This window comes from Nerophis ophidion, linkage group LG02 (genome assembly GCF_033978795.1).
Source record: "Nerophis ophidion isolate RoL-2023_Sa linkage group LG02, RoL_Noph_v1.0, whole genome shotgun sequence".
Lineage (NCBI taxonomy): Eukaryota > Metazoa > Chordata > Actinopteri > Syngnathiformes > Syngnathidae > Nerophis > Nerophis ophidion.
The window spans coordinates 6,549,046-6,562,116 of NC_084612.1; the positions used below are offsets into that span (position 1 = coordinate 6,549,046).

General features: G+C 39.9%; 2 protein-coding genes and 1 long non-coding RNA gene across 3 annotated transcripts in view; all 3 read right to left on the reverse strand.

The window, feature by feature from the left end:
• wtip (WT1 interacting protein) overlaps positions 1-2,735 on the reverse strand; it is a 94,863-nt gene extending 92,128 nt beyond the window's left edge. Inside the window, exon 1 of the mRNA XM_061876830.1 lies at positions 1,386-2,735. Coding sequence (XP_061732814.1) covers positions 1,386-2,688 — 1,303 coding nt within the window. The 5' untranslated portion in view covers positions 2,689-2,735. The remainder of the gene's footprint in view (positions 1-1,385) is intronic.
• A 5,096-nt stretch (positions 2,736-7,831) lies between these two features.
• The window catches only part of LOC133536399 (uncharacterized), a 9,929-nt gene continuing 4,689 nt past the window's right edge, over positions 7,832-13,071 (reverse strand). Inside the window, exon 2 of the long non-coding RNA XR_009802459.1 lies at positions 7,832-8,848. This is a non-coding gene — a long non-coding RNA (uncharacterized LOC133536399). The remainder of the gene's footprint in view (positions 8,849-13,071) is intronic.
• The window catches only part of sdr42e1 (short chain dehydrogenase/reductase family 42E, member 1), a 6,292-nt gene continuing 2,646 nt past the window's right edge, over positions 9,426-13,071 (reverse strand). Inside the window, exon 3 of the mRNA XM_061876843.1 lies at positions 9,426-13,071. This exon is cut by the window's right edge and continues 288 nt beyond it. Coding sequence (XP_061732827.1) covers positions 12,261-13,071 — 811 coding nt within the window. The 3' untranslated portion in view covers positions 9,426-12,260.

A 13,071-nucleotide genomic window follows, 5' to 3' on the forward strand; every position in this document is an offset into this window, starting at 1 on the left:
AACTTAAAAATAAAGACAACTTCAGAATGATTTAAAAAAAAAATAGAACAAGGACATTCTGAAAATGTACAAATCATAATGTTGCGGTTCATAGAATTCTACCTTTATGTGTCGTTATTTATACTTTCTTAATAAATGATGTGATAATGTTAATCAGTCAACTCAAGATAAAAATATATATATAAAAATCAAATTACAGGATGTTATTTATGTAGATTGATCACTTTCTTCGACTGGTGCACTAACATCATGTGTTTTGTTTTTGTAGTATAATCTACATAGATGCAAAGAATTGCTATTGTGACATCTAGTGGACGCATTTAAAACAGCAGTTTCTTTCATTTAAACATTTTGGCTCATTTTTATACTTAGCAAACTCATCCCGAGGGACGGATGGATAAAACCTGTTAGTACGTTTGACACCGCTGGACTTGAGTTTCCCGTCACCTGTCTGTCAGGTGTCATCCAATGGCGACTACTTTTATTTGATTTTGGTTTTATTAGACAATGCTAACTGTGGTTAGAGTGTCCGGCCTGAGATCGGTAGGTCGTGAGTTCAAACCCCGGCCGAGTCATACCAAAGACTATAAAAATGGGACGCTGCTTGACACTAAGCATCAAGGGTTGGAATTGGGGGTTAAATCACCAAAAATGATTCTCGGGCGCGGCCACCGCTGCTGCTCACTGCTCCCCTCACCTCCCAGGGGTGAAAAGGGATGATGGGGCAAATGAAAATGATAATTTCACCACACATGGTGTGTGTGTGTGTGTGTGTGTGTGTGTGTGTGTGTGTGTGTGTGTGTGTGTGTGTGTGTGTGTGACAATAACTTGATTAATGTGGACCCCGACTTAAACAAGTTGAAAAACTTATTCGGGTGTAATTTGGTGGTCAATTGTATGGAATATCGGTGGCAGGGGGGTTAGTGCGTCTGCCTCACAATACGAAGGTCCTCTAGTCCTGGGTTCAATTCCAGGCTGAGGATCTTTCTGTGTGGAGTTTGCATGTTCTCCCCGTGAATGCGTGGGTTCCCTCCGGGTACTCCGGCTTCCTCCCACTTCCAAAGACATGCACCTGGGGATAAGTTGATTGGCAACACTAAATTGACCCTAGTGTGTGAATGTGAGTGTGAATGATGTCTGTCTATCTGTGTTGGCCCTGCAATGAGGTGGCGACTTGTCCAGGGTGTACACCGCCTTCCGCCCGATTGTAGCTGAGATAGGCGCCAGCGCCCCCCGCGACCCCGAAAGGGAATAAGCGGTAGAAAATGGATGGATGGATGTACCGAACAGTGCAATCTACTAATAAAAGTTTCAATCAATCAATCACAATCATTGCTACTTCAACTTTTTAACTAAAACAAAACATGTTGTGGTGTTTGGCCTACCAAAGTATTCCTTCTTCATGTGCATCTCCAGCTCCTTTTCCAGCTCCAAGGTGAGCGCCTCCAGCCGCCTCTCCGCCTGGCTCGGCGCACTCTCCCGGCTGGGGGTCACCTGGTAGGGCAGCTTGAACCTCTGCCCCGCCGAGGCCGACTTGGAGAACGAGGAACCGGGGGCCATTTCCAGCGCGTTCTCCTGGAGATGGAGGCGAGCGTGTATCCCGTTGGAGTCCCCGAGTTCCTGCATGAGGTGGTCGTCGGGTCCCGCCAGCATGGAGGCCCTGGGCGAGGGCAGCTGCAGGTCCGGGTAGGCGCTCATAGACCCCCTGGAGCTGCGGGAGCTTCTGGAGCTGTGGCTGGAGATGCTGGAGCGCGGGCTGAGCACGCAGTTGGCGCCGGCCCCGGGTCTCCCGTCCTGGCTGCAGAAGCTGGACCTGGGGCTGACCATGAGCGGGGCAAAGTCATCCCTGGCCGCCGGCCCGTAGCGGGAGTCCGAGTAGCTGGACCTGGGGCTGGTGGTGAAGGAGTACTGGCTGGCCGTGCTGGACCTGGGACTGGCGTGCCTCTGGTCGTAGCCCATGCTGATGCCGCTGGTCCGGTTGCTGCTGGGCTTGCTGCAGCAGTCGCAGCTGTTGAGGCTGGTCCTGGGGCTGCAGGAGTGCTTGCTGGTGTCGCTGGCCGTGCTGGCGTAGCTGGACCTGGGGCTCAGCACGCCGGTGCCCTCGCAGTGGACCAGGCCGGTGTAGCGGTCCTGGCTGATGCTCGACCTGGGGCTGGCGTGCTTGCTGGGCTCCTGGGACGCCAGGCTGGAGGCGCCGTGCCTCCCGTCCATGCAGACGCTGTTGCACCTGTTGCCGGGCAGAGGCACCGGCTTGTGGAGGGCGTCGAAGGCGGAGCCGGTGCTGTACCGGTGCACCTCCAGCGAGTACCTCCGCTGGCGCTCCGAGGCGCCGGTGTAGCACGGGAGCGCCACCTCGGACTTGCAGCAGCCCTCCGCCTCGCCGTAGCCCGCGTCCCTCTGCGGGGTGCAGAAGTCCACCGGCACGGTCCTGCCGCACTTGACCGGGCGCACCGGAGCCGCGGTGTAGACTTTATTCCCGGTGGTGAAGTTCTCCACGGTGTGGTGTTGCTGCCGGAGCACCGCGGCGCCGTTCATCGCGCCCCGGCCGCACTCCCCCGCCGGCGGCGAGAAGTCCAAATCGCGGCCGATGACCGCGTCCCTCCGGGCGGCGTACATTGCGTCGTAGAGCGAGAGCTCGTCCATCATTTGGCTGGCCCGGAGAGCCACATCTTGCTGGTAGTCGTCCATGTTTTTTTTTTTTTTTTTTTTGTAGTCCGGAAACAAGTTGCGAGCTAGCAAAGCGGACCCCCCCCCCCCCCCCCCCCTAGCCGAGCACAAAAACACCGACAAGAACGTAAACTAACGTCGACATCTTCAAAGCTTTCTTTTTTAAAAAAACACAAAAAAAACTCTTAAACGCGACGTTTTGTCAACTTCGGTTTTTTTTCTTCTTAAGTTGAAAGGTCCTTACAGTCAATGGCGCGTTGCGCGGAGGAATTTCACCTCACTTTGGAGTTCGACGTTCCTCGTCTCGGCGACAAAGTGCACCTGTAAATGTAAAAAAAAAAAAAAATAAATAAAAATATTTAAAAATATGAGTTTGAGAGAGGTGGGGAAAGGAGAGTTAAAACGGTGGTTTTCCAGCGGCGGTGGTAGAGGGACTCGTTCGCGGTGAAGGAATGCGGGGGATGGAGACAGGGTGCGCTTCGCCCCTGTGGAATGTGGTTAATGCTGCAAAGAAACAATGATTGCCACCAACTCAGCAAGGGGCTGCCGACCCTCCAAACACTAGACTTCACTCAAAAAAGATGTTTGCATTCATCAGGACACACCAAATAACACCAACGCCTTCACCTGGTCCGACACCCTGTCTGCACTGGCTGGAAAGGTGCAAATATGCATGCAAGGAAATAAAAAGATTAAAAAAAAAAAACAACTCAGCAGCTTTTGTGCATTGTGGTCCTCTGTGTTTTTATTAAATTTGTATTTATATGTATTGTTTTAATTGGTTTTACCCGTTTTAAATCATATTTATTTTTACACTGGTTTTATACTTATTTATTGTGTTTTTATTCAGTCATTGGTGGAGCTAAGGATAGTATTTAAATCTTGTTTTTAATATTTTTGTTCAGCATTTTGGAAACATGTTTGTTGTTTAAATGTGCTTTATGAATAAATTGGATTGGATTGGATTGAATTTTTCGCGTTTGAAATTGTTTTTTTCCATCAAATTGTGCTGACAATTTTATCATTTGTGTTTAAAAAAATATGTTTGTTAAAATTGTAAGATTCAGTGTGTAGAAATTCAGTGTATTAAAAAAAATCCAGTGCAGAAAAATGTGTAAATATGTGTTGCAGGGAGATTCAATGTATACAAAAATTTGTGTTAAAAATTTAAATTAGATTAGATTAGATAGTACTTTATTTATTCCGTCAGGAGAGTTCCTTCAGGAAAATTACAATTTTCAGCACATGTATGCAAAATCAGTGCAAATATTCATGAGCCCCTTTTGGTCAATTAAGACTGAAGCCCCTCATTGGCTGGTTCTGAAACACGATTGATTGCTTCAATATTAAGTTTCCGGAAGTGGGTTTTGAAGCAACACATTTTTCTACAAATACGTTTTTTTACACTGAATTTTTATACAAAGATTTTTTTACAGTGAATTTTTACACACTGAATTATATTAAAAACAAACTTTAATTTTGCTCACACATTTTTAAAATCAATGAAATTGTCAGCATAATTTGATCACTTTTTTTACATTGAATTTTAGTACTATGATTTTTTTTTACATTGAATTGTTATACAAGGATTTTTTTTTTTACTCACTGAAATTTGAAACACTATATTTTAACAAACTGTTTTTTTCCAAACGCACACCTTTTTATTCAATGAAATTGTCAGTATAATTTGACATATTTAACACTGAATTTTTATACAATAATTGTTTTACAGTGAAATTTTAAAAAATGAATTTTAAACACTGTATTTAAAAAAGTGTTTTTTTGCTCGAACATGTTTTTATTCAATGAAATTGTCAGCATAATTTGACATTTTATACAAATAATTTTTATACAAGGATTTTTGTACAGTGAAATTTTACACAATGAATTTTAAACAAAAAAAAATTAAAACACTGTATTTTAACAAGCTGCATTTTCTAAACACACACCTTTTTATTCAATGAAATTGTCAGCATAATGGGACATTTTTTACACTATGTTATGCAAAGATTTTTTTACAGTGAAATTTTACACACTTAATTTTAAACACAGTATTTAAAAATTTTTTTAATGTTTTGTTCACACATTTTTGTATTCATTTGTCAGCATAATTTGATAACTTTTTTACATTGAATTTTAGTACTATGATTTTTTTACACTGAATTTTTATACAAGGATTTTTTTTACTCACTGAAATTTAAAACACTGTATTTTAACAAACTGTTTTTTCTAAACGCACATTTTTTATTCAACAAAATTGTCAGTATAATTTCAAATTTTTTACACCGAATTTTATACAATAATTGTTTTAAAGTGAAATTTTACACACTGAATTTTAAACACTGTATTTAGAAAAGTTTTTTTTGCTCACACATTTTTTGTTCATTGAAATTGTCAGCATAATTTGAAATCTTTTACAATTAATTTTTATACAATGATATTTGTATAGTGAAATTTTACACACTGAATTTTAAACACTTTATTTTTTTTTGCTCACACATTTTTTTATTCAATTAAATTGTCAGCATAATTTGATAACTTTTTTACAATGAATTTTAATACTATGATGTCTTTACACTGAATTTTTACATAATGATTTTTTTTTACACACTGAAATTTAAAACACTGTATTTTTACAAACTACATTTTTATTCAATGAAATTGTCAGCACAATTTGACAAAAAAAATGTTCACTTAATTTTTACACAATGATTTTTTTACAGTTAATTTTTACACACTGAATTTATACACCATTTAAAAAAACCTAAATTTTTTGGTAACACATATTATTCAATTCAATTGTCAGCATAATTTGATAAACTTTTTACACTGAATTTTAATACAACTATTTTTATCACACACTGAAATTTAAAACAGTGTATTTTGACACACTTCATTTTCTAAACACACAATTTTATGCAATGAATTGATAACTTTTTACATTGATTTTTATTACTTTTTTTTTACACTGAATTTTTATACAATTTTTTTTTACACACTGAAATTTAAAACACTGTATTTTAACAAACTGAATTTTCTAAACACTAACATTTTATTTAATGACATTTTCAGCATAATTTGACACATTTTATAAACTGAATTTTTGTACAATTATTTTTTACAGTGTTTATTTACACACAGTATTTAATTATTATTTTTTAAATTTTCAGTATAATTCGATAACTTTTTAGACTTCTTCATACTATTTTTTTACACTGAATTTTTATACAAACACTGTATTTAAATAAAATTATTTTTGCTCACGTGTTTTTTAATTCAATTAAATTGTCAGCATAATTTGATAACTTTTTACACTGAATTTTTATAAAATTTTTGTTTAAAAAAGTGAATTTACTAAACACACATTTTTATTCATTGAAATTGTCAGCATAATTTGACACATTTTTTTACACAGAATTTTTATACAATAATTTTTTACAGTGTTTATTTACACACAGTATTTAATTATTATTTTTTTAATTTTCAGTATAATTCGATAACTTTTTAGACTTCTTAATACTATTTTTTTTACACTGAATTTTTATACAAACTGAAATTTACTACACTGTATTTTAACAAACTGAATTTTCCCCAAAAATATATTCAATGAAATAGCATCATTTGACAATTTTTTAACACAGATTTTTTAAACTATGAATTTTAAAACACTGTATTTTGAGAAACTGGTTTCTGAAACACACTTTTGCTCAAATACCGAAACCGCAGCATAATTTGAAGTAAAAAAAAATGTTTACCACAAAATATTCAGTTTCATTACTTCAGTGTCCAATAAAACTTTCGTAATAAACACACACATTAACCGCCACAGAAGTAGGGCTGATTAAACACACTTTTAATTTGTCTGAATTCAGTGTATTTAAAAAAACATGTTAAAAAGAAGATTACAATTAACTTTTTTGGGGCTTTGGGAATCACTAATAAGCCGGAGTCCTTTGAACGCAGATTTCTTGCCGGGACATATGGTACAATACAATCGGCAAGATAGGATGGAGCTAGACCGTGTAGTATTTTATACGTAAGTAGTAAAACCTTAAAGTCACATCTTAAGTGCACAGGAAGCCAGTGCAGGTGAGCCAGTACAGGCGTAATGTGATCAAACTTTCTTGTTCTTGTCAAAAGTCTAGCAGCCGCATTTTGTACCAACTGTAATCTTTTAATGCTAGACATGGGGAGACCCGAAAATAATAGGTTACAGTAATCGAGGCGAGACGTAACAAACGCATGGATAATGATCTCAGCGTCTTTAGTGGACAGAATGGAGCGAATTTTAGCGATATTACGAAATGAAAGAAGGCCGTTTTAGTAACGCTTTTAATGTGTGCCTCAAAGGAGAGAGTTGGGTCGAAGATAACACCCAGAATCTTTACCGTGTCGCCTTGTTTAATTGTTTGGTGGTCAAATGTTAGAGTTGTATTATTAAATAGAGTTCGGTGTCTAGCAGGACCGATAATCAGCATTTCCGTTTTTTTGGCGTTGAGTTGCAAAAAGTTAGCGGACATCCATTGTTTAATTTCATTAAGACACGCCTCCAGCTGACTACAATCCGGCATGTTGGTCAGCTTTAGGGGCATGTAGAGTTCGAGATGCCACCTCAGATGCCACCTCATTTGTATACTCTAGCCTTTAAATAGACTCCCTTTTTAGACCAGTTGATCTGCCGTTTCTTTTCTTTTTCTTCTATGTCCCACTCTCCTTTGTGGAGGGGGTCCGGTCCGATCCGGTGGCCATGTACTGCTTGCCTGTGTATCGGCTGGGGACATCTCTGCGCTGCTGATCCGCCTCCGCTTGGGATGGTTTCCTGCTGGCTCCGCTGTGAACGGGACTCTCGCTGCTGTGTTGGATCCGCTTTGGACTGGACTCTCGCGACTGTGTTGGATCCATTATGGATTGAACTTTCACAGTATCATGTTAGACCCGCTCGACATCCATTGCTTTCCTCCTCTCCAAGGTTCTCATAGTCATCATTGTCACCGACGTCCCACTAGGTCATTATTGTCACCGACGTCCCACTGGGTGTGAGTTTTCCTTGCCCTTATGTGGGCCTACCGAAGATGTCGTAGTGGTTTGTGCAGCCCTTTGAGACACTAGTGATTTAGGGCTATATAAGTAAACATTGATTGATTGATTGAGAGAATAAATCACATTTCCTTGAAGCCTTTTTAATTTAAGGTCAATTGTTCACAGTTCAGTACAGGAATAACAAGTGAATGGTTTGAAAACAAGACTGTAAATAACAACAAAGTGTGTAAACAGGTAAAGTTATCTGCTGTGTAACAGAAGGGAAATAATAACAGACACAACTGGACTTTTTGGCATTGCATACATGAAGGTTCCCCAAAAAAATGAGCGTGATAAGACAGACAAGTGTTTGGCAGATTTACTGTATGTACAGTAAAGGCTGTAATTAACGCCTCTATTGAATTAACCGGTGTGTTCAACAAAATGACCAAAGTAGCGTTGGGTCAAACAACACTGGCATGAACAGCTGGGGCTGGAGGAAACCTGTAATTTTTCAAATGAGCTGCATTTGAAGTGTCACGCTGCATTCAGCGGCACTGTTGTTTACCACAAACACATCAACACTATAAATGCTGACCAAGCAGTTTGCTCCTCACGACATCAGCACAAAAATACATACTTTTATGTTTTAGAAAAGGCTTATTAGAGTAAAATTACTCTAACAGGGAACAATAACCTATTTATGATTACCCGTCCGGAATGGACGTATGCCGTCTTTAATTGAAGTGGAGTGGTTATTGTTTTTATGGTGACACCTTGTGACAACAATAATTCATTGTGTGAAGATCATGACAGTGAGTGATGCGGACACGTTTGTTACTGGATGCTTTCTAACACTTCTGCTTGGTAGACTTTGTATGTGTAAGTAATATTCAACTTGATGCTTGTTTATAGTGACGAATGTTTCGTACTATATTGTTCAGTTAAGGTCTCAGTGGTCCCCAAACTACGGCCGGCGGGACAGACACAGCCCACCAGCGTCCGAAATCCAGCCCGCGGGTAGTCCCGAGTTTAAACAGATAAATAAATAAAAATATATGTATATACTGTATTTCCTTGAATTGCCGCCGAGGCGCTAATTAATTTAAAACCTCTTCTCACGCCTGCGCTTACCAAAGGCATGCGCTAATTGATTTAAAACCTCTTCTCACTCCGGCACTTACCAAAGGTATGCAGTAAAAATTTGAGTGTGATGTAAGCTGGACCTTAAATCCCACTGAATAGCTCTTAGTCTTCTTCCCTTTATGCGATTTCAAATTACCGGTATTGAAATCAGCCTCCTCCATTTTGAAAATGATGACAGGGGAAGTGTCACTCGTGACGTCACGAGTTTGACACGGCGGTAATACTAAGCATGCGCTAATTATTTTGGGAAGCGAGTTTGACCCGGCAGTAATTAAAGGCAGGCGCATACTATATGCCCTGTGGCCATTCAGGGAAATACGGTATATATATATATTTTAAATATATAAAATATATATATATATTTATTATATATATATATATATATATACATTTTTTTTTTTTATTATAATTTTTTTAATCGATCCCAGGGGTCCTCAAACTACAACCCGCCAGCGTCCAAAATCCAGCCCGCAGGTAGTCCCGGATAATAATTAAAAAAAAAAAATATATATATATATATATATATATATATATATATATATATATATATATATATATATATATATATATATATATATATATATAGGTGTGGGAAAAATCACAAGACTACTTCATCTCTACAGAACTGTTTCATGAGGGGTTCCCTCAATCATCTCCTGATGATTGAGGGAGTATACAGACTACTGAATACAGAAAAATGTTTCTTTAAGATAGAAAAATATACATTAGTATAAAATAAGACATTTTTTGGAATGCCAACGAAGTTGTAAATGCCAATGAAGGTGAGTTGTAAACCGTTGCAAAAAAAAATATGCACAAAGATTTTCCCCATTTGAAAAATGCACCGTTGATAATTCCAGATATCCAATCGGGCATGTACAGTAATTCTTCTCAGAATACGATCTTTTTAAGCTTTTGATACAGTCATTTGCAGCGAGGTTCCAATCGGGGTTTTATGCAGTCGATTCCAAAGTAAAATTGGCGCATACCAACACCAACAGTAATCACATGTGTTAACTGTAAATATATTCAATTATTATTGACTACATGTATTTGCTATTGACAGTTTAACAATATTTAGGCTTGTTTCTAATGATCTTTTATTACATATAATTCTTTGAGCAAAACAAAGTCAATAGCCATACTAGATAAACCCTATTTTGGTTTTTGCCCTCAAAGTCGAGGGAATTATTGCGAGTTTGTAAACATTATCATAAAGAAACAAAGAAACAATATTTTCTTGATGTAAATATTAACCCAATCAGTCCAGTATCGATCATATACTAATAGTACCTTCGGTATCAATACTACCAATTTATGGATCAATCTACCCTCCTCTTACATGTCGTGTACTGTGACAATACTAACAGTATGTATAATAATAATCAATATATATTAAAACATAAAGTAAGCAAATATTATTATATGCTTACTTTATGTTGTAATGCTGTTCATCTACACTTCTTCAACTTGACTTAGCGCTTATTTCTTTGTGTTGTTTAAAGCTAGCTTTGTGGTTAGCTTATCTATTAGCATACCTGTTCCTTACTCGCTCTTGGTGAGTAACATGTTTAACCTTGTCCTCCAGTGATAATGCTACTTCATTAAGAAATGCAGTGTATTTGCCATAATGGAGGTGATGATTATTAGCTGAGAGGAGCGTCTCCACACTGTGTATAGAGAAAATCATTATACAAACCCCGAAACAAGAGACAATCAATATACAAACCCCGAAACAAGTGGGATTTGCAAATCCTTTTCAACCCATATTCAACTGAGTAGACTGCAAAGACAAGATATTTAATGTTGGAGCTGGAAAACTTTGTTATTTTTTGCAAATATTAGCTCATTTGGAACTTGATTCTTGAAACATGTTTCAAAAAAGCTGTCAAAAAAGTCTGAAAAAGTTGAGGAATGCTCATCAAACACTTATTTGGAACATCTCACAGGTTAACAGGCTAATTGGGAACAGGTGGGTGCCATGATTGGGTATAAAAGCAGCTTCCATGAAATGCTCAGTCATTCACAAACAAGGATGGGGCGAGGGTCACCACTTTGTGAACAAATGCATGGGCAAGTTGTCGAACAGTTTAAGAACAACATTTCTCAACGAGCTATTGCAAGGAATTTAGCGATTTCACCATCTACGGTGCGTTATATAATCTAAAGGTTCAGAGAAACTGGAGATATCACTGCATGTAACATTGAATGCCCGTGACCTTCGATCCCTCAGGCGATACTGCATCAAAAAACAATATCAGTGTGTAAAGAATATCATCACATGGGCTCGGGAACACTCCGGAAAACCACTGTGAGTAATTACAGTTATTCACTAGATGTGTAAGTGCAAGTTAAAACTCTACTATGCAAAGCGAAACCCGTTTATCAACAACACCCAGAAACGCCGCTTGCTTCACTGGGTCCAAGCTAATTTAAAATGGACTGATGCAAAGTGGAAAAGTGTTCTGTGGTCCGAAGAGTCCACATTTCAAATTGTTTTTGGAAGCTGTGGACGTTGTGTCTTCTGTAACAAAGACGAAAAGAACCAGCGCAATGTCCAAAAGCCAGCATCTGTGATGGAATGGGGGTGTATTAGTGCCCAATGCATGGGTACCTTACACATCTGTGAAGGCACCATTAATGCTGAAAGTTACATACAGGTTTTGGAGGAACATATGTTGCCATCCAAGCAACGTTATCATGGACGCCCCTGCTTATTTCAGCAAGACAATGCCAAGCCATATGTTACAACAGCGTGGCTTCATAGTAAAAGTATGCGGATAGTAGACTGGCCTGCCTGTAGTCCAGACTTGTCTCCCATTGAAAATGTGTGGCGCAATATGAAGCCTAAAATACCACAACGGAGACCCCGGACTGTTGAACAACTTAAGCTGTACATCAAGCAAGAATGGGAGAGAATTCCACCTGAAAAGCTTCAAAAATTGGTTTCCTCAGTTCCCAAATGTTTACTGAGTGTTGTTAAAAGGAAAGGCCATGTAACACAGTGGTAAAAATGCCCATGTGCCAATTTTTTGCAATGTGTTGCTGCCATTAAATTCTAAGTTAATGATTATTTGCAAAAAAAATTAAGTCCCTCAGTTGGAACATTAAATATCTTGTCTTTGCAGTCTAAGTTGAAAAGTATTTGCAAATCATTGCATTCTGTTATTATGCACAATTTACACATTGTGCCAACTTCACTTGTTTTGGGGTTTGTATATATATATATATAATTATCCCAGAAGGCTGCGTTATAGATTTTAAATAAATAAATGGTAAATGGGTTGTACTTGTATAGCGCTTTTCTACCTTCAAGGTACTCAAAGCGCTTTGACACTACTTCCACATTTACATTTACATTACACATTCACACACTGATGGCCATATTGCCCATCCCTACATACAGTATTGTTATTAGCATGATGATATCAGCTACCAACAACTGGTAGAAAAGAGAGCAGTGCAGCCGTAAAGGCAGCGGCCAACAGAAAGTTAACCACGAGTCGACTGAAAGCGAAGCCATGGCGTTTTCTCCCGTGGCCTCTGCTCCGGAACCACTCGACCACCTCATCCAGGGTTTGCTCCTCGGGACGGTAACCCAGCTGCGCCTTGGCTTTGGCCATGCTGAAGTAGTGGGTCACGCCCGTTTTGTACACCTCAGTGCGCGTCAGCAGCGGCTGGAAGTCGTACCACGGTCCCACCAGGTGGTGGATCATCTCGGTGAGGAAGGCGAAGAAGTAAACGAGTCCCACGGGAAGGCGCAGGGTGGGGAACGGGTAGCCCAGGCCTTCCACCAGAGGCCTGAAGAACTCAAAGTTGTTGACGGGCTGGCCGTCTGAGATGAAGTAGGCCTGGCCCGCCGAGCGATGCTGCCTGGCGGCGGTCAAGGCGTCCGCGGCCAACACGTGCGCCGACACCAGGTTGTCCACGTGCACAAACTCCACCAGGCTGCTCGGGCTGCCGTAAACAAACCTAAACACGCCTTTCTCGATGTAGCTTACAACCCTGGGGAGATGTCTCTGCTCTCCGGGGCCGTAGATTCCCGCCGGGCGTAGGGCGCACGTCCTCAGCACCCCGGAGCCGTCCTTCAGCGAGACCCCGTTCGATTCCATCACGGCCATCTCGGCGAGGGCCTTGGTTCGGGAATAGTGGTCCGGGTGGAGATGGAGCGGCAGATAAGGGAGGCCCTCGTCCCCGTTCTGTATCTCCTGACCCCCGAAGACCACGTTGAAGGTGCTG